The following is a 23,480-nucleotide window of genomic DNA, read 5'->3' on the forward strand; positions in this document are numbered from 1 at the left end:
AGATATTATAGGAATATGTGTGAATGTTATACAGTAGCATTGATGCTATCATTATTTTTTTAATAAAAAATTAGTGTTGCTAAAAAATTAAATAATAATGTATTAGATCATAATTATAGTATTTTTGAAGAGTGCTATATCATTAGAGTAATTTTAGAAGTAACAATGCAAAAAATAATGTAAACGAGAAATAAAATAAAATATTATATTTTTAGATGATGTGGAAATTTTTAGCATCCTTTATCATTGAAGATGCTCTAAGGGCATCTTAAATCTTAACGTACTAAGAAAAATAAAAAAGTTATATATTTTATTGGTATAATTTAATATGAATTTTTTACACATTTTAATTTAATATTAATATAATATGATACATCGGTATAATATTAGTCACCTTAAAATGCTTAATAATGCACATACACAAAATATGACTAGCAGTTCACTCCAAATATACACATCAATAAATTTAAGATATAATATTATTGTTACGGTTTAGAGAAAATATAAAATTATTGGATAAGTTTACAATACATCTCTTAAATAGGTGTTTATTAGGTAGATTTTTTTTTTTTATTTTTTTTTATCTATTTTGGTATTTAAGAGAATTTTTTAGTCTTAAATCTTCTCATGAAAGTGTATTTTATAATTATTTAGAATCACATATAAATTTTTAAAAAAATTTCAAGTAGTTTATAATGTTAAAAGTAAAGTTTAAATATTTTATTGTACGTACAACTATTTTTTCTTACATACTTAATAAATAACTAGTTAAACCTTATTTTTGACCATATAAATTATTCAGAATTTTCTAAAAATTATAAATTATTCTAAATAGTTACAATGTATAATACCATTATAAAAAAGTTGCCTTAATGTTCAACATAAATTTCCAAAACTATAAATATTTTTTTAAAAAAATTTAAAATGTACCATTTGAAAATATATTAAGTTTACTTAGGAAAGAAAACAATTTGAGCACTCCTAAATAATTACAATATACATACACGATCATAAAACAAATTAGATTGAAATGACAAAGTACATAATAAATATACTGTTGATGTGAATTAACTATATTTGTTCTTCCTATGCAGATTTACATGCTATAATTTTCCCTTCCCCTTGCCCTTGTTCGAAGGTAAGCCGGTCTCCTCCACCTCAGGATTGGATCAAGCAGGCTAAACTGCGATGTTAGAGTAGGGCTTGATAGCATGTGTTCAGCTGTTGTTGCTAGGAACCATCTTGGTAGGGTAATTTAGGTTCAGACGTCCCGTGTTGCTTTTCTAACGCTCTTTGTGGTGAAGCGGCGACCTGCTGTTTGGCCATTTCGACTGCCAAGGATATTGGTGCCAAGTTTGTGATTGTTGAGAGCGACTCGAGAGTAGTTATCAATGCGTTCAATGAGAAGGAGTCTCACTGGGTTATTGGAAACTGTGTCTCATTTTATAATAGTTACTCTCATTTGTTTTCTAGTTGTATTTTTTTTTTAATAGTAGGGACTTTAATTTTGCCGCCCATAATGTAACTAAGTGGGATTTTACCTACAAGAGGTTTGATATTATTCCGTTAACTTCCATTCCGACTAACATTTTATGTAATGACCATGAGGTCTAACCAGTTTTATTTATCAGATTCGCTTTTCTTTAAAAAAATAAAAATAGATACAAATCTATGATAACACTTTCATAGAGTGTACTATATAATTTCCCTTATATTATATAGAGCATTGTTATTAGCCACAACACCAAACAAATAGGTGGTATTTTACAATTAATTAACAATATTTTTTAAAATTTATTTTTTTAAATTGTATGAGATTCGATATTTAATTATACTAATATTACTATCAGATCTTAAAAAAAATACCTTTTAACATTTCTTATGAGCTATGTCTTAACTACCCCTTTTGATTAAAAATTAAAAAATATAAAAACAAAATTTGGACAAAACCATCTTTGTCATCTTCTTCTCACCAATACCATTTATAGTCTCCACACTACTCCTTATTTTGCTTACATTACAAGAACAAACAAACCCTTTCTCTCTCTCTCTTTCTTTCTCTGTACAAAAATGAGAGCAAGCAACCACCTGATCGGACTGGTCAACTTCTTGACCTTCCTTCTCTCGATCCCAATCTTAGGAGGAGGAATCTGGCTGAGCAGCAGAGCCAACAACACAGACTGTCTCAAATTCCTACAGTGGCCGATCATAGTCATCGGCGCCGCCGTAATGGTGGTCTCACTCGCCGGATTCGCCGGCGCGTGTTACCGGAACACTTTCCTGATGTGGCTTTACCTATTCGTGATGTTCTTCGTTGTAGCAGCTTTGCTGTGTTTCATAATATTCGCTTATGCGGTTACGGATAAGGGTTCGGGTCGACCCGTTATAAATCGGGCTTACTTGGATTATTATTTGGAGGACTACTCGGGTTGGCTGGAACAGCGTGTAGCGGATAATAGCTACTGGTTTAAGATTGCTTCTTGTGTTAGGGATTCAAAGGCTTGTGGTTCTAAGTTTGGAAGGTTTGTTAATGGTGTTCCTGAAACTGCTGATATGTTTTACAATCGGAAACTCAATCCAATCGAGGTAACTAATATTAACTCCTTCATATATATATATACATATATTTATGTATTATTTGATAAAATAGGCTTCTTATTTAGTCATGAAAAATAAGCATACATCTACCTTTAAAAAAATAATAATAAAATGAAAAATATCATTCAAAATCACGAGTTAATAATAAATTGGAGTTTTTTTTATTTTTGTATTTTAAAATAATTTTTTTTTCTATTTTCATAAAAATTTACTTAGCAAGTAAAACAAAAATTTATATCTCACTCAAATTCATTTAAAATAACTCAAATCATAAATTAAAAAAAAAAATTGTCAATCTTTCTTTGAGTAAGTTAGACCAATTAACTTTTTTACTATATTATTTACTTATTTTTTTGCTGAATTATTTTTGTTTCATTTTAAGATATTTGAGCTGGAAAATTGAATTTTTTAAGGCAAAAATAAGAATGAGATGGATTTTTCATTTCTTAGGTCATGTATTTTTTTAGTTTGGCATAAGTAAAATATAAGGAAATATTTTAGTAGAGTAATAATAAGCGCACATATAATTTATACATTTAGTAATTTTAATTAATTTTTTGTACTTAAGATAAGTCCCACATATTAAAAGTGACTGTGAATGTGAATTAAATGTACATATATTATTACTTATTTTAGAATTAATTCTCTAATATTAACTAATTATATAGTGAAATATATTGGAGATTTTTTTCCTGAGAAATATTTTATGTGATATGCACAGATATATTATTACTTTTGAGATATAATTATTAGAGTTAGAAAAAGTTAAGATTTGATGGATAAAGGGGTAACATTAAAGCTTGTACTTTGTTCAAATGTTGCAGAAGCTTAAAGAATAGACTAAGACTAGTACTATCTATATTTACGGAGTAGAAGTAGCTAGATCTAGATTGTCCATATATCAGAGTCAAAATAATATATAATATATATATATATAAAAAAATAAAATAATGGATTTATTATAATTATAATCTTTACTCTCAACAACAACAATAATAATTATAATAGATTAGAAAATAGAGTATGCAACAAAAATTGTAACATGGTTTTAACGACAAAAGCCATGCGAAATTGCGCCCTTTACGCAGGTTGTTTCTCCAAATCGTACTTCTAAATTTGTTTTTATTCTATGTCCGAATTAATTTTTATGATAAAAAGAATAAAACTTAATTTTTTTTACAAAAATATCTAATTAAATTAAATATATGAATAGTGTGGTGATGTATAAATAAAAATAATGATTAATTATTGAAAATTTTGATATTTTTTGTTGTGTTGTAATGTAACGGCATGCATGTGGGATTGGACCACACACGTTCACATTTTTGACGGTGATGCCTTATTCGATAAACATTACAAAACCCAATGATAACGTCTCTTCATTCCAGAGTGGTTAGATATCATTTCATTTGAAGCATTAATATTAGGCATCAATAGTATCTATTGTCTCGTAATTACAATTAATTAGCGATATTTTGTCTAGTTATTGTATTTTCACAGATTATAATCTGTGATGTACGACAGCCGTCAAATAAGGAAGTTATTTGATCTGACGGTTAAAAAGTAGAAACGTACCCTAACACTCATTTAATGTATCCTGAGACCCATCTAATGTACCACGGAATACATTCCGTGAAAGTACATTACGGGACAAAATCATATCCCTACGTATATGATACCGAGTAGAGTAGTAGACACTATTAGTATCTTTTAGCATTTTTCTTCCATTTGTGGTACTTTTATAAAAAAAAAATGCTACAAGATACATTCATGTCTAATATTTTCCTAATTCATATTATTATTGGTACAAGTAAGTATTAGAATTTATATAATTTAATATAATAATTTTAAAAATATTAATAACCTAGTGTTACATTTAAAAGGTACTAGCCACATTTAGTACCCAATACCAATACATTTTTATAAATAAATAATGAACCATTAATGTTAATGATACTAAATACGAAGCACAATTCACAAGAGCTCAAATACTAAACTATGTCGTTTTGAAATATGCTTGCTAAATTGGATAAGCAATTTACCTTTATACTAGAATGGAAAGTTGTCGTTATGCTCTAAAACAATTTATTTTAAAGAAGAATGTTCTTTGAAGATACTCTTGGGAAAATCAAGTCCCTTTTTCTTCATTTGGAAAAGGAAAAAAATTATTGTGGTTTTACTTTTAGGTAGAATATCCTTTTCTTTCTTTTGTCTGGTTCTTTGTCTTCTATAAGGTTTGAAATTCAATTATATGGAATCAAAGGAAAAAAAAATAAAAAATACATGACATTATGTGTTTAGTAGATAGAGGTTCAAATTCAATGATTTAGAAATAGAAATTTATATAGAGTATACTCAATGGGTCAATTCACTACTACCAACAGACACATATGGAAGTTTTAAGATGATGTTCTATTAGTAGTATAATGTTTCACATGCATTTATTCTAAAGTAGGTTAAGTAGGTTGAAATTTAATACTTTAATCATTAAATTTCTCATATAATGAATGGTGTGAGGTGTAATATATTCACTCCCTTTTGTTTTTTTTCCCCAAAACTGAAATGACATATTTCATTAACAAATGTTATTTGGTAAAATTAATTATTTTTAGCACAATAAGGGTTGGTAATTAGTTACAATTTTTTCTATTTTAATTTAATTTTTTTTATAAAAACATACCAAAATATTGCCTTTCTACACTTTATTGATTTTTTTTTTTTAAATATTAACAATACTGAAAAAAAAAATTAAACTTTTTTTTTTATATATATAATAAATCAGAATATCTTGAATTATCATTAATGTTAGTAAATTATTCAAAACTTTTAACTTCTTTACAAAAAATAATGTTGTAATTAAAAAAAAACCTCTAGCATTTATTTTTAAGATTGAATGTTAAAATAAAAAAAAAATATTAAAAGACAACAATGATGTCATATCGCTATTGATATAAATAAGTACTATGAAACCCCACGTAATTTAATTTAGTCACTATGGAGTATCATTAACTAATAATAAAACATTACCTTTAGATAGTGCTAGATACATAGTATAAGTATGCTTTAAAATAAAAAAGTTGTTCTTAAAACTACTCCTCTTTTTTTAACTGTGTAACTTGTTGATTTAATCATTAGATGTGTACGTGAAAATTTGGCTTAATAAATTATGTTAAATCTTTATGGGGCAGAAGAGTATGGTATTCATTATTATTTGCTTCTCTTTTATCTTTTTCCTCCTTAAAATGCTACGATCATAGGTTGCCATATTTTCCTATGAACATTGAACATCATTTACTTTTATTTAGATGAATGAATGAGTGGATGCTTTTATAGAGATGTACATGAATGTTCATGGCCCACCCATAAGGTATCATGTTACACCCATCAATATGACACGTGTACAATCAGACTCAGTACATGGGTAGGAAATTGCCCATGAGAGCTTTGTTATTAGTTTTGCTACTTTCAACTATCAAATACATACATTTTTTTAAGATTAGTAAGAATTTAAGTATGAGTATGGGCAACACATAAAAATACATGTCGATCTTAAGGGAAATAGTCTCTCTTATTAAGACTACTACTAAGCATGGCATTTGAGATCTTTTATTATTTACACCTGCTATTACTATAATATACACCATATGAAAAAAAAAAAAATAGAATTATAACTACACCAATGATTTTTTTAATGAATTTTTGGTATTTTCTCTAGTGTGATCACTACTTTACTTGACAAATTTTAGTTTTATTATGAAGTTTTCCTTTTTCAAATAGAATAACAATAATAAGATATTTGTAGACATTTATGGAATAAAAGTTGATAACCTTAGGGGTCATTTTAGGCACTACATGTTGGCATTGAATGTTAAATGATATTTTAAGAGTTGTGCTAAGATGGGTGAGAGTTGACTTCTTCAACTAGGGTTGTTTACTCCTTTGCCATCTTTTTCACATATATGGTCTTGTGTTCACTAGTTTGATATTTGGATTAAATCATTACTAGGTCTCATCCCAACAAAAGTTTATGTAGAAAATAACAAGAACACACTACCATAAACAGTAACCCCAAATCACAGAATCACTTGATAAGATGGTTTTGTTGTTTTATTCCATAAAATAAAACATACATAATGGTTAAGTTTGTATTGGAATATACTATAATGACTGAAATTTCCTCACTCTGCAGTCTGGTTGCTGCAAACCCCCAACAGAATGTGGCTACGGCTACGTGAATGAGACGATATGGACGCCGGGAGGAGGGTTGGCGGGGACTATTGCCGACTGCACTAGATGGAGCAACGATCAAGGTCAGCTTTGCTTTGGTTGCGACTCTTGCAAAGCCGGTGTCCTCGGTAGCATCAAGAAGAGCTGGAGGAAAGTCTCTGTTATTAACATTGTGGTGCTTATCCTCCTAGTCATCTTTTATGTCATTGGCTGTGCAGCTTTTCGAAACAATCGAAGGATCGACAATGAAGAATCCACCGGTGAAACTCGGATGACAAAGGCACAACCTAGTAGGATTCATTTTTAAGTTTGTAACTGAACAAGAATTATGTACAAGGTTTTGGCAATCAATTTATAGGAGTGGTATGATGTAATGTAATGATCATGTCAATGATTTGTAATCTAAACAGGTTGAGATGCTTTTAGTTTGTCTTCTTTTTTCATAACATTATATGTCATGACATGATTTTCCAGTTTTGTTTGTACATATCCATGTATGTTGCATAGGTTACATTTGGATAACTAAATATTTACAAATGTCAATTTAAGTGTTTTAAATATTTGGAATAAATAGGATTTTTTCCCTGAACAAATTGTTGCAATATGATAGTCTATTTAACAATTTTAAGTTATCTTTAGTCAGCTTATTAGCAATTAAGCTACAAATATTAACTCTAAGAACCCATACGCATATTCTCATAATTTATCATTAGACTACTATTTATGTATTTTTTTTCTTGGACTCTTGAGTTGGGTCAGATTAATGTCATATTAGTATTACATCAACAAATTGTTTAAGAAAATTTGCAGTACTTAACTGTAGGGGGTTATTTGCAGCGATTTTTATACTTAACAAAAAAAAAAAGTTGGGAGGACAAAACTCTACAAGAATCGTAGTTAAGGGGGAGAAATCGTGTTTATTCAAAATCAAAATCCTTGTACAACACTAGTTTTTCAGATTTTCCCATGTGTGTATGCACAATAGAAAAGAATTTTGTACACAAACATGAGAGAATCTAATTTCAATAATTTAATTTGAGAGCAACTGGTCATTTGGCAAGAGAATAAATTAGTCAATTACAGCATAGGAAAACAGAAATGAATATTCCTGAAAGTGTAAACTATGTTCACAAACTTACATTTGTGTAATGAGTTCTGGTTGTATAACTGCCTATAACTTCATCCTTCCTCAATAGGTGGTGTTCCTAAAACTTTAGAAGGAACCTGCATACTGAAATTATTTCGATAAACAAAGAATCAGCAACTGATAAACATGTGAAGTTCAGTAAAATATACCTTTATAAATCTAACAGAACATCTAAGAAAACAGAGTAATGACTCTTACTTGGTTCCATCTTCAGCTACTGTACAGTCACTAGTTTTACTTTTAACTACCATGTGATCTTCACGGCATCTTTCTGGAAGCCATCTTGCTATTGTGTACTCATAAACAGTGAATTTTTCAGTGCATGATGGAGTTATAGCATTATCACCATTTCTACTGACATTAAGGACTAACAATGTCTTGACAACACCACCACAAAGCCGAGTTGTGCAATGAATATCAGACCAAGTCCTCAACCTTGAGTTTCCATGCCAGCAACCATTTTCTTCTTCTGGTGATAAAACAAGCACAGCAAACTCAGAATGGATCAGAGCTGGATGGTGACGGTAGGCAACAAAGTCCACACCATATCTAACCCCAGACATCACAACCCAATTCTTCATTCGAAGATGCGAATAAGCTTTGTAAAAATCAGGGGAAGTCTCTTTCTTGGATTTCATGTAAAGCCATAGCTGTTCATCATTCATCAAGTGTTTGTTTTCGTCAACTATCATGAGGCACTTGAGAGAATAATGAAGGTAAAAAGCTTCCTCCATGCCCAGCTGAAACCATTGCTTACTTTTCTCAGCTGTAGTAATGGGTACACCAAAACATGAGCGATTAAGGAGATCGGCTTCTTGTGCTTCTGTACCAAGAAGAACACTGCAGCCACAAAGTAATCCTTGAGCCTCTGATTTGATTAGAGAAGATTGAAGTTGTAACACTATTTTCGACATGGGGTCAGCAAGAGCTTTGGCTTCTGACCCCTTTCCTTTCCATCTTGGCCCCATTAAAACCTATCCCAATACCAAACAGGAAGAATAGTTTAGATATGCATGACACACATTGACATGTGAAAATATCCAATTTAGATTCAATCTTCCACATCAAAGAAAATGGTTCACTTTGTATTCAGCAATAGAGTGCCCAATTAAGATGATAAATGAAGTGTTATTTTCATCTAAAATCTAAACAATGAATCATTATTGGTCAAATCTTGATATGTTCGTTTCTTTTGAACAAACACAATAATTTAAAATACAAGATGGAATTTCGTCGAATAATTGGTCTGCATTATAAAATTGAAGTAACTAAGTTGAAACTGAGGTGACAGAAACAAATGAAATTTAGAGTAATTATGTTATGAAATAGACAATACATTTGATCATACCATGCTTCAAACTCAACTAGAAAAAAAGAATAAATAAATTAATGAACTGAAAAGTTAAACTATATTCATACTAAGATCAACCTGTCTCATTCTTTGAATCATTTTATGAAACATTACAATTTCATATCTCTTTCTGAGGCATTTTATCAAACAACTAGTGTGCATTAATTTTGAGAAACAGATATAATTATATTAAATGTAATATTTCAAAATTTAATTTAAACAAAACAAAACTGAAACTTAAAATTAAATAAACATAAAACAATAAATTCCCAAAACTCAAAAACATGATATCAATTTTTCATTTAAATAAAATACCAGATTAAAAAACAAATCAATCGGTAGACTTATAAGAACAAACCCATATTGAAAAATTTTACCAAATAAAAAGAAAAAGAAGTATGCTCAGATGTTTCATGGTTGTTCGGAGGAGATGCGTGACGATGAAAGATGAGTGCGGAGGACGACTGCAAAGGTTGGGCTTGCGAGGAGGAGAGGGTCCGGAGATAGTCCCATATTTTGTTTTAAGTAGCTTTGGCTAATTAGAATTTTTCTCCCCCAAACTTTAACATGTACCAAATTATGTCTATGCATTTTTTTGGCCGTTAAAATTCTCTCTGAACTAAAGATTATTAGATTTAAGGACTTTTGTCTAATTTTATTCAATTTTACTATTTCAGTGATTGTTTATGTAATAAATCACACTCCATAGACTTTGATATCTACCAAATCATACCCCTCAAACTTTTACATGTACTAAATCATGAACTTTCATTTATGTTAGATTTTTTTTACTAAAATTAGACGAAAGTCTTTAAATTCAACAATCTCAATAGTTCAGGGGTATTTTCAACGACCTTAAAAGTTCAAGAACATGATTTGGTACATGTCAAAGTTCAGAGGTAAAAATCTTAATTAGCCTTTAATTTTTATATATTATGATGGCAGTAATATTTTTATTTATTTATTTTTTAAAATTAAAATAATAATTTGGACCAATAATATTTCGACACGTAGCAATTTTAAAAAAGTAAACGGATCAACTAAAATTGTGACTAATGGACAAATAAAAAACTTTGACTTTGAGAACTATTACTGCTATTTTTCGAAGTTGAGGACTAATCTGTATAAAACTGAACTTTTTGAAGACTTTTGTCACAAATTTCCGGTAAAATAAAAATCTTCTTTACAAGCTGCGGGTAGGAATGGCAAGTTTAAAGCTGCTTATATGTCAACATGGTGGAGCTTATGTTTAGTTGGCTGGGTTTTTTTAGCTTGGCCTCTAAACTATTTTAGTGGCAAAAGTGGATAAATGAAACTCATTCATGTCAGAGGACTACAATTGTAAATGCTTTACAGTTTGTATTTTGTTGGTTGATTAATGAAAATCTCTTTTCTTGATTAAAAAAAAAGTTCTGGTAATATATTTTAATTAAGATTAGAGTAGAGATGCTTAAATGGTCAAAGTAGTAATTACCATTATATAATTTAGTAAAAAAAAAAAGCAAAGTTCACAATAGACTATTATATAACATCATCTTCTAGTATGATTGTTGTTCGTGAATAAATGTTTATAAATCAAAGTAAATGTTCCAAATTGATAATAAAAAGTTGCAAAGATAATCCAAAAACAATAAGAATTAAATGCAAAGCAAAACTAGCTAAGAATAGATCATATAAAAGAAGTTATATTTGAATTTGATGATGTGATTTGGTTTGTGAAATTTTCTTTATTTGATAATTATAAATTATGAAACAATAATAGCAGAATAATCAATCAATGTATACATGTATCTATATGTATGTATGTTATGTAATATCCTAAGCCTGCAGTGTACTGTAGTCCATTTCTGGTGCAACATGTTTAAAGCTCAACCTGGTCCTGAGGGAGTTAAAACTCAAACTCATGTCATTATCTGTCATCATCAAACTCTTCCACATTTGTCATCAAAGTTGGCTTGCTCAGTTTCTGATTTTATACATTAAAAATAGCAGTCAGAAAATACATAAGTAAATAAAATCATGTCAATTAATCACATTTGTGAGAATGAAATAATGAGTACTTCAGAATCTGTCTTTAAAATCAAATAAGTATTACCAAGACAATCCAGTTTTATTAATTGAATAAATGCTATATGTGCGATTGAAATCTATGAAAAAGAAACTTGTGTATGTATGCGTGTTTTGTCCCATATTGATCATGTGTAAGTGATTCGTGAGATTTATATGACACTCGTAGCTACCAAATCATAACCCATGATAGAATTTCGATAATTAGATGAAAAAGTAGCCAATGCAAAAATATAGAGCTTGTTATATGTGTCTCATCTTCTATAAAGAACATTATATAAAGGTATGTTTCTTCCTAATCTTTTGAATGTAAGTAACCAAAATGTGAAATAGCATGGTTTCGGTCATCACGGTTCATTCATTCTTGACGCTACTGACATGTATGGTGAGAAAGGACACAATCAAAACGAGACTTTTTCTGTCGATTTACAAACTCAGCTATTTCGTTAAAATCTTTTAATAATCAGTATCAGATCAGTGTGATAATGAAAAATTAAGTTTCAAAATACTCGAAACAATCATCATTCTCTTCCCGAACTAAAAACTTGAGTTGTTTAGGCAAATTCCAAAGTACTTGTCTAACTTGAGGTTGGTTAGTACCTATCAGAAGTAATATAAAGATAGTTTAGTGAAGCTAAGAACAATCTTTACCTCATTTAATAAGGAGTCGCTTTCTTGTTCGAGTTCACGTATGTGTTGCATTGTCATGCCATACCATTCATCAATCCAGGCAAAACTATTCCGGTTACTCTCTAGAAAAAGAGCTCTTTCACCCTGAAAATGGTACCAATGAACACCATTAGATCTTAAGATATTTCCACTACAAGGTTTTCAAATTACATTCTCTATAACTATATGTTTTACATCTAAACAACAAAGAAACAAATTCGTAATATATAGTTCGATAACTAAAACACAACACAAAAATCTGAGTGACTTTTCGATAAGATAATAAGTAAATAATGTTGAAATGTAAGAAATAAATTACTGCTAGAAGAGCTTGCTCGAGTCGATAGCCAAAACCCCAATATGGGACATCTACGGTGACCAACTTGTATGCCGTCATAACTGGATTGCTTTTATTCTGAAGAAAAGAGTAACCTACAAGATTAGTAACTACACGTACAATCTAGATCAAAACCATATGGCAATCGAAAACCAAAAGAAAAATAATGATGCAAGGCAATGAAGGCATGTAGATACATAAATGGATGCAAAAGCTATGATCAAACTAGTGTTGGGGAAGATTCAAACCTGCCATCCCTCTAAAAGTGGACCACGGCCTGTTCTCGCTGACTTAAATTTAGAAAGATCCACGACACTACCTCCTCCGACCATGTAACTCCAGTAATCTGTTGACAAGGTAGCTATATCAATATGTTCAACCTGCCTGGCTGCTAGCTGTTCTTTGCTTAGACCATGAACCTAAATTGACATGCCCATAATTAATAGCTAGCAGTGAAACAACACATGTACAAAATCACGTCCCCTAAACTTTCCTGACCGTTAAAACCCTACCCCCTCCCAAACTATTGAAATTGTTGGATTCAAGGACTTTCATCCATTGCCGTTCAATTTTGCTAATGGACGCCTAACGTGACGATTGTCTATGCACCAAATCGTGCCCCCCAAACTTCCATCCATGTCAGGTGTCTGTAAGTGAAATTGAACGGATGTCCTTGAATCCAATAATTTTAATAGTTAAGGGAAAAAATTTAAAGGTCTAAAAAGTTTGGGAAGCACGATTTGGTACATGTCAAAGTTCGGGGGGGACAAATCTTAATTAGCCTGCAATTTAATAGTCTAAAATAATTTGAACACTAATCGATGGACCTGTTCCGATGAAAACACTGAAACAGAAGCAAACTTACATTTTCTGAGAGCCCATTGTCAGCCTTATGAACAGTTTCAATAGTGAGCCGAAACTTTGTAAAGTATGGACACTGTGGAAATGCAAAGAAAGTGAGTATGCTCCCACTGTAAGCAAAAGGAAAACAAAAATCCATAGAAGAGAAAATTAGGGATGGATTGAAAAAAAGTCACCTGGATTACTGGATGACAATGTGCCCATAGCAGATAAAAAAACAAAGAAGTATGTTAATATCAGTTCAAAATCTAAAAATATTGCAAGAGAAGTGAATCACTGTAAGATTTTCCAACCTGTTTTGCATCTTGGGTATGCATTCCAAGCCTCCTCTTTCATGATAAGAGCATCAGCTGGTGCGAAAGTAGTAAGCCAAGTCGGAACCTTACTGGAAAGAGAGTACAAACATAAGAGACTTAAATTACTAACATGAACAAAAGGGCAGATAATCTATGGAGATACAGTGTCAACAGTGGAATCAATATGGACTAACTTTATCATGTAGTACTGTGCTGATGATGTAATGAGCTAAAATTAATTGCAAGCTTAGAAAGACAAAGAAAAGAGAGAGTAAACCAAAAAAAAAATCACTTTTATAGCAAGCAAAGCATCTTGATCATATAAAAAAAATCACCACATAGCACCAGAATCAACCATAAATTTTCTAACTCAAGAATGGATTATACTGAGTATGTGGTACATGAATTTCAAATGGCAATTAGCCAATATCAAATCTTTCAACATGTAATGTGTAATGCCCTTAAACTTACCTTTGTAAATGATATACTTTAGAAGTATACTGACCCTTCCCAAATACATCATCCTCAAATGACTTGTTCTCTAAAACTTCCACTCCTTCTCTACCACTTGTGTTCTGTTGTTGCATCTTCATCACCATGTACATCTGGGCAATCTGATACTGCATTTTCAACAAGTACTTAGAATTATTGGATATGCATTTCTGAATTTAGAACTACACTGTGCTTAAAATTGTTATAAGATGTAAAGGCATAAACTTTTCAACTTGATTTACCTCTTCTACTGACAAAGGCATCACAATCCGACTTCAAGAATTCCCCCCATTAAGTTTAAGGAAAAATCAATATAAGATCAGTGTGATGATGAGAAATTAAGTTTCAATTATTGGAATCACCTAATTTGATATTTGAAGAGCTAATTTCTATAGTTTATCCAAAAGAATATAACAAAGCTTGCACTAAATTTTATTATTTTTCTTCAAAATGGGAAACAAGAAGAAAATATATAGATGATCACAGCCTTCTAAGCTAAGAATTTCAATTCGGAAGAAAAAAATTTAAACACCCAATTTACAACATTCCTGCCAAATTTGTATTTATAAACACCAAAAATAAAAAACCCAGATAGCAAAATCAAAACTTTCATAAGAAAGATAACAATTGAGTATATTTATATATATAAGGATTTCAGGAAAAAATTTATAAAAGTGAGAAATGAAAGGATACAACTCCTTAACTTGAACCATGTTTTTCTATTCCCAACTATCTTCAATGCTAATATAGCTTTGAACACTGAAAAATGAAAAAGAGAAACTCAAACAAACCCAGTTGGTGTGAGAATCAATGGCTTCTTGGGCTGCTGGTGATTTTTTTGATGATATTTTTGTTCTCACTTTGATGAGATGATTATTAGTGTAAATGACGTCCACGTTGATATTTGCCCATTTTGTTACATGTGATCTTCTTCTTTCTTTCTCTTCCATTTGATGTTTTGACTTTGACTTTTCATGGTTCTTAACGGATTGTATTATACGGTTGAGTTTGACTGCTCCTTCGGACGACGTCGTTTGAAACAGTACATAACAGAAAGAGATAGCTTAAAACGCGTTATTGGAGAATGTTCTTTGTAACGGTGACGGTAACGGTAACGCCGTAATGGTGATGGTGTGAGTGTTTGTTTTGTAGTTTTGCAACTGTGGATTGTATACTCCGTCCCTAATGATGGACGGTGCTGATTGGCTGACATTTTGTCCATAAGGTGGGTGGGTGGGCATTGCATTGAATGTTCATGAGATTTTTTTTTTTGAAAATTGAGATTTTTTTATTTAAATGATAAAGATATTATTATTATGGGTGTAAATATTAGGCTAATTAGGATTTTTGTCCCTGAACTTTTAAGTTCGTTAAAAATACTTTTATCTAATTTCATTCAATTTTACTATTTTAGTGATTGTTTATGTACTAAACAATGCTCCTCAGACTTTGATATCTACCAAATCACGCTCCTCGAATTTTGACATGTACTAAATCATGCTACCTGAACTTTCATCAATGTTAGACTTTTTTACAAAAATTAGACAAAAGTCTTTAAATCTAACAATCTCAATAGTTTAAAGGGCATTTTTAACGACCTTAAAAGTATAGGGGTAAAAAACCTAATTAGCCTAAATATTACTTTGACTCTATATTTTGAAAAAATTAATAATTAGACTCTCTGTTTAGTTAAATGATAAAATAAATCATGTATTTTTTAAAACGATAAAAATAAGATCTTGAACTGATTTTTTGTCAAAATAAAATTTAATAATAATTCGATCTAGAGCTGTTATGACAAAACTGATTATTATATTTTTGTATCGGCTCGTATTAGGGATAATCTTTAAGTTGGTTATATTAAAAAAATTGTTAAAAATTGAACTCAAGGTTATATTTTTCATATTTTTAGAAAATACATGGTTCATTTTATCATTTAATAAAATAGAAGGTTCAGTCAGTAACTTTTGCAAAACACGTGGTCTAAAATAATATTTATCCTTATAAAAATAAGATTAGAGGTTAATTTTAAATATTTTTAAAAAAGAAGCTTCTAAATTTTATTTTTAATCTTAATACTATGAATTAAATATATTAATACTTTTACATAATTTTTTACGATAAATTATAAAAATCCTGCATTTAACTGAGTAATGTATTTTTTTATCGAACTAAATAATATAATTTATTTAACAGTAATCTAACTAGATATTTTTATGCATAACCAAATACAGTTATAAGTTTTCAGACAATCATATTCTTTGTTTTATCAAATCATGTACCTGAATTTTTCAGGCAACTAGAAATTTCTCTGAACAATTGAGATTGTTGAATTTAAGAATTTTTATCTAATTTTACTATTAAAAGTCTGATGTAGATGAAAGTTTAGAGGACACGATTTAATACATATTAAAATTTGAGAGCACGATTTAGTACATAAAGAAATTTTAATTATATGAAAAGTTTAAAGGATTGATTATATGTCAAAGTACAAGAACATAAATCTTAATTAGTTATCATATTTTTTAGAAAATAGTAAGATAATGATATTTTTTATGTGAAAATTACACAAATTGTGAGAAAAATTTAAGGGTTTACATTTTTATAGTATATAAATTTTTTTAATTCATTTGTTATGAACTTTTACCAATCTTTATATTTTTATGGTTTAGCCTATGTTACATCTTTGGAATAGCTGTTTTTTCCTTTCATTCTTCACATTTTCCTCACTCTAGTAGAGTAGCTTCCCCATATCTTAATCTCCAAGCTTATGGCTCTTCAACCACATTCTTCCATTTTTTTTTTCACTTTCTTCTTCATTCGCTTTCTATTTTTTCAGCTTATAGAACTTATATTTTCATTTTTTTTTCTTATAAAAATTGTTGGTGTTCTATGAATAGAATAATCATCTTTATTAATCACAGACTTCAGCTACCAAATACGGTAGCAAATCAGATAAAACATACTCCAAACTGAAACGACGATCAGGGTATATCATAGCAGCCTTTGCGAAATTATAAATCATCATATTAACACATCGTTTAACAAAAGAAACCAAAATACTCCTTGAACTTGCTAACAAGATTTTACAATCATTAATAACAGTTTCAAATAAAGATACCATAGACAAAGAACTTTGTAAAGCTTGAACGACACATAAGCAGTCAGTCTCTACTTTAACTTTTTGTAAATTTAATTCCTTTACCCAACTAAGAGCTTCCTGAATTCCAATAGCTTCGACAAGGACAAGTTCCACTTGATCATGGGCAAGGATGGTACGGCCTTCAATCATCATACCATTGGCATTTGGCATCACTAGCAACCATACTCAAACCATAACTACGACCCCTCCAAACATCTACATTAATCTACATTATTTTTTTTCTATTGTTATTAGTTTGGAACCGGTTTCTTGTACTTGGTTGGTCTTCATTTTGTTGTCATAAATTTAGGTATGTGTTTTTGCAGTAATTATATAGTGTGTTTTATATTATGTGTTTATCAAACAACAACATAATGAAACCTGCCATATGTATATATGTATACATATCAACATTACAAGTTGGTATTTAATAACAATACACTAGAATAGTGAATAGTAATACTAAAACAAAATTGCTGAGTCAAATGGGTGCATAACAGAATAATCAATCAATGTCACACCCCAAATACTAATCAGAATACTTTATCTGCAGTGTAAAAATTTCATCGAAAAAGAAGCTCACCGAGCAATGTTCATGTTGGAAACAAAGGGTTCCACCTCCCTTGAATCAACAAAATCAAAATGATTGTTAGAAGCAGCCCAGGCTGCAAGACCGTGAGCTGCCACATTCAACTTGCGGGACAACCAACTAAGCTCCACCCCTGGAAATTGATCAATAACAGAAAACAATTCAAACAACAAAGGGCTTAATCTTCCAACAGGGAGATTTTTTCTTCTTCATACCCTGAACTAAGTTCAAGCAATCAGAAAAAATAGACAGGTTCCAGCAGTGTTGGTATGTATATAATGTATATATGTATGTATGTATGTTATGTGATATATCCTAAGCCTGCAGTGTAGTCCATTTCTGGTGCTACATGTTCAAAGCTCAACCTGGTCCTGAGAGAGATGCTTTCTCTGGCTATATAAATAGATATAAACATATACATATATATGTATCTTGAGAGAGTTGAAACTCAAACTCATGTCATTATCTGTCGTCATCAAACTCTTCCACATTTGTCATCAAAGTTGGCTTGCTCAGTTTCTGATTTTATAGTTATTACATACATTGAAAATGGCAGTAAGAAAATACATAAATAAATAAAATCATGTCAATTACCAAAAATTATGAGGTAAATATTTTGATAAGAGTCAATATGTCAACTACTAGCATTCTTCTCAGTTCTGACTTATATGTATATACAGAAGACTCACTCAAGAACCAACTTATTGAAAGAGGAAAAAGTAGCCCATACAACAATGTAGAGCTTGAGCTTGTAATATGTTGTGTCTCATCTTCTATAAAGAACATTACATAAAGGGATCTTTGTTCCTTCCTAATTTTTTTGAATGTAAGTAGCCGAGCCGAAATGTGAAATAGCATTGTTTCGGTTAAAATGGTTCATTCTTGAGGCTACCGACTTGTATGGTGAGAAAAGACACACTCAAAGCAAGGCTTTTTCTGTCAATTTATGAACTCAACTATTTCTTTGAAATTTTTTACTATCTATAAGAACATGGTGCGGAATAATGATAAATTAAGTTTCAAAATACTCAATGCAGAGTTAGTATTTAGAACCACCAATCATCACTCTAAAAAAATAATTTTAATTCTCTTGCAGATTTAAAAACTTGAGTTGTTTAGGCAAATAAAATATGAACAGAAGCCTAGTAGAAAATCCTAAACATTGGTGTAGTTGTTAGTCTAATTTGAAATCCAAATTCCAAAGTACTTTGCTATAGTACAAAACAAAAACAAACAATAAAAGATACGTCTAACTTGAGGCTAGTTAATCAGAAGTAATACAAAGATAGTTTAGTGGAGTTAAGAACCATCTTTACCTCATTTAATAAGGAGCCGCTTTCTCGTTCGAGTTCACTTATGTGTTGCATTGTCATCCCATACCATTCATCAATCCAGGCAAAACTATTCCGGTTACTCTCTAGAAAAAGAGCTCTTTCACCCTGAAAATGGTATCAATGAGCAAAAAAAATTCATTAGATCTTAACATTTCTGCTTGCTGTGAAAAGGTAAAAATATTTCCACTACATAATTTAAAGAACACAGAAACAAATTTGAAATATAGTTCGATAACTAAGGGTAGCAAAACAGAACACAAAAATCTGGGGACTTTTCGGTATGCAACTTCCTTGCTATTATGTTTTATTAATGCTCATGAAGATAGTCTAGGGAGCTCTGCTTTGGATGATAATATTACTAATGCCTAAATAAAAATAGCATTTGCTTTGAGGGATGATCCTATTCCTTTGAGAATAGAAACTGAACCAACTATTGGTAGGAAATTACTCATGAGACATCTCTATGAAGAGAATAAGTAGATAATGCTGAAATGTAAGAAATAAATTACTTTGGTACACAGAATTACCGTTCAAAATCAAGGGCAATGAGCATATATACAAGAACACACAGTTAGTAAGGTACAAGAAAAGTGGAAACGTGATACCATGTCCGTGTCTGCATTGCAAATCATTGAAAAACTACAAGTTAAACCTTAAATCAACATTGTTTTTGAGTTTATCACAAGTTGTCCAACAAAAGAATCAAGCACATCCATTGAGGTCAAGAAACTACTACCTATGACAAGATTCAATATTCAGTTGCAAGAGTAAAACAAGTACAAGAGAGATGATATCATACCAAGTCTCTTTCTTTCACTTAAGAGGTGAATCTGTGAACTTCATCAACCTTGCCAACCGCCTCAAGTATGGACGAGTAGCTGATCTCATCATACTCAAACCCAATTAACTTCATCTCTTTCATAAGTCTTGCAGCATCCTCTAACAAACCAGCTCGACTAAGACAACCAAGAACAGTGTTATAAGAAACTGCATCTGGCTTGATCTTTGAATGCTTCATTTTTGTAAACATTTCCATAGCCCGCTTCGGGCCACCTGTTTTAGCCAAGCCATTTAGAATAATGTTGTGCGAATTTAAGTCTGGAATACAACCATTTTCTTCCATGGTTTTAAGTAAGGAATGAGCTTCATCTACCATGCCAGCCCTCACCATTCCTGACATTAGAGCATTATATGCATAAACATCAGGATCACAACCAAGTCTCTTCATCTCATTAAATAAATCCAATGCTTCATTGAGAAGGCCACACTTTCCAAAATGCTTAATCATCACAGCATACACCCGAGCACTTGAACGTCCACAGTTCTCTTTCAATTCTAGAAACAACTCATTTGCAGCTTCATACCGTTTTGCTTTTCCAAGACTGTTGATCAAGCTGCAATAGGCGGCTGGACAAGGAGGAAAACCTTTTTCATCCATCTCCTCAAGAAGTAACAAAGCTTTCTCAAGTCTACCTCTTTTACAATATCCATCTATAAGAATTGAGTAGGTAAATGAGCTAGAAGCAACCCCATTTGCCTTCATCTTCTCAAACAGCACAGAAACCTCGGAAATTGGAGCTTTTAATTCAAATAAAGCTTTCAGGACAGAGTTGTACGTCACAACAGTAGGTATACATCTAAGAGACTCCATCTCCTCGAAAAATCTAAGGGCATCTTCCAAGCGACCTGCCTTACTAAAGATGTTAATTAAATTGTTCATGAGTACTACATCCGGTTTACAACCATCCCTTAGGAGATTCTTATAGATATTATAGGCATCGTCAATCCTCCCAGCACTACCAAGACCCTTTATTAATTCTGTGTAAGTAAAGACAGTAGGGCAACACCCTCTCTGCTTCATCTCCCTGAAAAGATCCAAAGCTTTTTCAACCTTACCCAACTTGAAATGTACTTCCAATAAGTTGGTAAATATCTTCGCAGTTGGCTGTAAACCATTCTCCTTCATCTCATCAAACAATCTAATGGCAAATTCATAACGACCCAATTTCTTAAATGCTAATATAAGTGCATTGTATGAAACAGTGTCTGGAAAACAGTCTCCCTCATTACACATCTCATTATAAAGTTCATGGATCTTTTCATGATGACCTTGCATTAAGACCAAGATCATCGAGTTGTATGTATTAGTTGTTGGCTTGCACTTGCGACCTTTTACCTGGTAAAAGATAGATAGGGCCTTGTTCACCATCTTCGCCTTTCCCAATATACTAACGATTTCAGATAATTGAGCAGGATCTAGAATAGATATAGCTCGAACCATCTCTTGAATTGTCTGCCACATTTCACCAAACAACCTTGCTTCATCTAAGCAACGGATTAAAGCCATGTAAGTGGTTGGGTCATGCTGAAAATTTCTTCTCTTTGCAGCCCATTTGAAAAACTGAACTTTCACAGAGACCTCAACATCTATCTTCAAAACCTCAAGAACTAACCGGTGGTCCAATCTCAGCTTCAGCACTTCCATTGCCTTCTCTGCATCGGGTCCCCACTTGAAAATTTTCAAGATCCTTGTAAACCTTTCATCCAATTTACGAACTGATGGATCCTTTCTCGACAGTTTTCCATTCATAGGCAAGTTCTGCACCGAATCTCTTACAGTGGGTAAGTAGAACATTTGCACGATCTCATTTTCTGCTCAAAAAATACAGATAATATTAAATCAAAAATGTCCTGCAGTAAATACTAGAGCAATAAAAATAGCAACTTCACTCAATGTTGATCTATTAAACTAGAGATGATGTATATACTAGTAATCTCAACTATATTACTTGAAGTGAACATTACCTGTTTGCTTAACTCTCTCACAAAGATGAGGTGAAGTTGATATCGTTCGTTTCAAAGTAAAAGATCCCACAAACAATCTTTTCATTTCCGCGGTCAAGAAAGTTTCCAAATATAAGACAAAAACTTCAGCTAAGCAAGAATGCTCTAATTGGTGAGAACAGCATTACCATTGAAAGTTATCCCATCCAAAATAAACACCATTCAAGCATCTGAATCACATAAAATAAACCAGTAAGTGTTTATGCAATTGTGAATTTCAAATGTACACCCAAAAATAATAAAGCAAATACAACCTTTCACAGTCAACAAATTCTTGAATAGAAAAACAAAAAAATATATATATTTTTTAAACATGACAATTGTGCATATTTCATAGAAAGCTTCTCCGAATCATTATGAATATATAACAAGATTAGTATATTTTTTTCAGAACCATAAAATGAGTATGCATTATTGTTGTAGTCTTCAAGAATTTTAGGTCAAAATGCATTCTCTCTGTGGTTCACAGGCCCGGACCCAAGGCTGTGCAAGCTGACCAATTGCACAGAGCCGAACACAATATGTATCAGACAATCCATCAACACAAGATTTCAACATACAAGTAAATGACTGCAAGAGAGCATGGACAAATAATCTTTGCTACCAAAAACCTAAGAATTTTAAGAGAGAAGGACAAAGAGAAATATAGTAGTTTTAATCTTTATTTCAAAAACCAAAAGATGTCTACTATACTTAAAAATCTAAAATCTACCAATTGGATGAATTTCCTATAACCAACATTCATCCAGTAACTTCAAAATAACATGAAGCATTCATTAGAGCTTTTACTTAGCAATTGCTCTGATTTGTTAAAGTAATGAAACTGATAGTGTCCAACTGATTTATTGAATAACTTACCAGTTACCAATAAGCCATTCTATATCTTCACAAAAATCAAATCAATGAAAAATACACAAAATACCTCACACTAACTGATATGGCTTTTAGTGTAACAGCAAATTATGCAGTGGCTATTCCTTTCTACCAAGTTACTATGTTGTGCCTTTGTATCATATATTTTCTCACTTAATCTCTGTTCTGTATTGTGAGTTTAAAATTTTCTTTTTCTCAGTTTGAAACTATAAAAATCAGACTAATAATTAGAGCATTTCAACAGAAAATAGAAAACCCTAATAAGGTCAAAGACAAATTGCAGACGTTAAAACATATGGGGAAATGGTTAATGAGAATTGGATACCTCGATAATATTGCGGAGTTGGTGGAGGTTCAAGTTCAGGACCCTCAAATTCAGACAGTCTCCAATCGCTGAGCGGTAACACCGACAACGGAGGCTCACCTGAGACGACGACGATATTCAAAATGCATTATCATTGTCACAACTATTAGTCTCTGATTTTAGTTTGGTAAATGAAACCATTTTGTTTTGTTTTTGGCTAAAGGTAAATGAAACCATTTTAACTAGGAGAGTTTTATTTGCGGTATTGAGATTGTTATATTTAAGGATTTTTGTCAAATTTCATTTAATTTTATTGTTTCATGACTGTTTATGTATTAAACTATGCTCT

General features: G+C 31.2%; 4 protein-coding genes across 7 annotated transcripts; 1 reads left to right on the top strand and 3 right to left on the bottom strand.

Moving 5' to 3' along the window:
• The first annotated feature begins 1,988 nt into the window (after positions 1–1,988).
• On the top strand, positions 1,989–7,298 carry LOC115719531 (tetraspanin-3). Its single transcript, XM_030648613.2, has 2 exons — positions 1,989–2,586; positions 6,788–7,298. The coding sequence occupies exons 1-2, from the start codon at positions 2,071–2,073 to the stop codon at positions 7,130–7,132; spliced, it is 861 nt and encodes a 286-aa protein (XP_030504473.1). The 5' UTR covers positions 1,989–2,070; the 3' UTR covers positions 7,133–7,298.
• A 534-nt stretch (positions 7,299–7,832) lies between these two features.
• LOC115719532 (tRNA-splicing endonuclease subunit Sen2-1) lies at positions 7,833–9,974 on the bottom strand. Its single transcript, XM_030648614.2, has 3 exons — positions 9,701–9,974; positions 8,171–8,946; positions 7,833–8,056 (listed from the first exon to the last, which is right to left on the bottom strand). Exons 2-3 carry the CDS (start codon positions 8,938–8,940, stop codon positions 8,005–8,007), a joined length of 822 nt encoding a protein of 273 aa, XP_030504474.2. The 5' UTR covers positions 8,941–8,946; positions 9,701–9,974; the 3' UTR covers positions 7,833–8,004.
• Positions 9,975–10,978: 1,004 nt separating this feature from the next.
• LOC115719038 (uncharacterized) lies at positions 10,979–14,964 on the bottom strand. The gene is made up of 10 exons (XM_030647922.2): positions 14,739–14,964; positions 14,288–14,318; positions 14,025–14,173; positions 13,551–13,642; positions 13,434–13,441; positions 13,262–13,333; positions 12,645–12,815; positions 12,379–12,474; positions 12,042–12,164; positions 10,979–11,289 (listed from the first exon to the last, which is right to left on the bottom strand). Exons 1-10 carry the CDS (start codon positions 14,756–14,758, stop codon positions 11,233–11,235), a joined length of 819 nt encoding a protein of 272 aa, XP_030503782.2. The 5' UTR covers positions 14,759–14,964; the 3' UTR covers positions 10,979–11,232.
• Positions 14,965–17,559: 2,595 nt separating this feature from the next.
• LOC115719039 (pentatricopeptide repeat-containing protein At3g16010) lies at positions 17,560–23,381 on the bottom strand. 4 transcript variants are annotated; one of them, XR_009686447.1, is made up of 6 exons: positions 23,153–23,352; positions 21,916–22,124; positions 19,910–21,762; positions 19,638–19,726; positions 19,093–19,215; positions 17,560–18,295 (listed from the first exon to the last, which is right to left on the bottom strand). XR_009686447.1 is itself a non-coding variant. In XM_030647923.2 (4 exons), exons 2-3 carry the CDS (start codon positions 21,998–22,000, stop codon positions 19,928–19,930), a joined length of 1,920 nt encoding a protein of 639 aa, XP_030503783.2. In that variant the 5' UTR covers positions 22,001–22,124; positions 23,153–23,381; the 3' UTR covers positions 17,560–19,215; positions 19,910–19,927. The 4 variants fall into 4 exon arrangements, 1 of the variants encoding a protein (XP_030503783.2); XR_004012118.2 differs by lacking the exon at positions 19,638–19,726 and having other exon boundaries at positions 17,560–17,909; positions 23,153–23,381; XR_004012119.2 differs by lacking the exon at positions 19,638–19,726 and having other exon boundaries at positions 23,153–23,381.
• Between the last annotated feature and the right edge of the window lie 99 nt (positions 23,382–23,480).

This window comes from Cannabis sativa, chromosome 2 (assembly GCF_029168945.1).
Source record: "Cannabis sativa cultivar Pink pepper isolate KNU-18-1 chromosome 2, ASM2916894v1, whole genome shotgun sequence".
In the NCBI taxonomy this organism is placed as follows: domain Eukaryota; kingdom Viridiplantae; phylum Streptophyta; class Magnoliopsida; order Rosales; family Cannabaceae; genus Cannabis; species Cannabis sativa.

Bases quoted from the DNA above. Each gene is read 5' to 3' on its own strand.
- LOC115719039 (XM_030647923.2), bottom strand. From the start codon at position 22,000: ATGAAAAGATTGTTTGTGGGATCTTTTACTTTGAAACGAACGATATCA. The intron at 21,763-21,915 runs GTAATGTTCACT...TTTTTTGAGCAG, and splicing joins TGAGAGAGTTAAGCAAACAG to AAAATGAGATCGTGCAAATG.
- LOC115719038 (XM_030647922.2), bottom strand. From the start codon at position 14,758: ATGGTTCAAGTTAAGGAGTT. The intron at 12,165-12,378 runs GTAATTTATTTC...TACCATTTTCAG, and splicing joins TCGAGCAAGCTCTTCTAGCA to GGTGAAAGAGCTCTTTTTCT. The intron at 11,290-12,041 runs GTAAAGATTGTT...GTATAAAATCAG, and splicing joins GCGACTCCTTATTAAATGAG to AAACTGAGCAAGCCAACTTT.
- LOC115719531 (XM_030648613.2), top strand. From the start codon at position 2,071: ATGAGAGCAAGCAACCACCTGATCGGACTGGTCAACTTCTTGACCTTC. The intron at 2,587-6,787 runs GTAACTAATATT...CTCACTCTGCAG, and splicing joins GGAAACTCAATCCAATCGAG to TCTGGTTGCTGCAAACCCCC.
- LOC115719532 (XM_030648614.2), bottom strand. From the start codon at position 8,940: ATGGGGCCAAGATGGAAAGGAAAGGGGTCAGAAGCCAAAGCTCTTGCT. The intron at 8,057-8,170 runs GTAAGAGTCATT...AAATAATTTCAG, and splicing joins GTAGCTGAAGATGGAACCAA to TATGCAGGTTCCTTCTAAAG.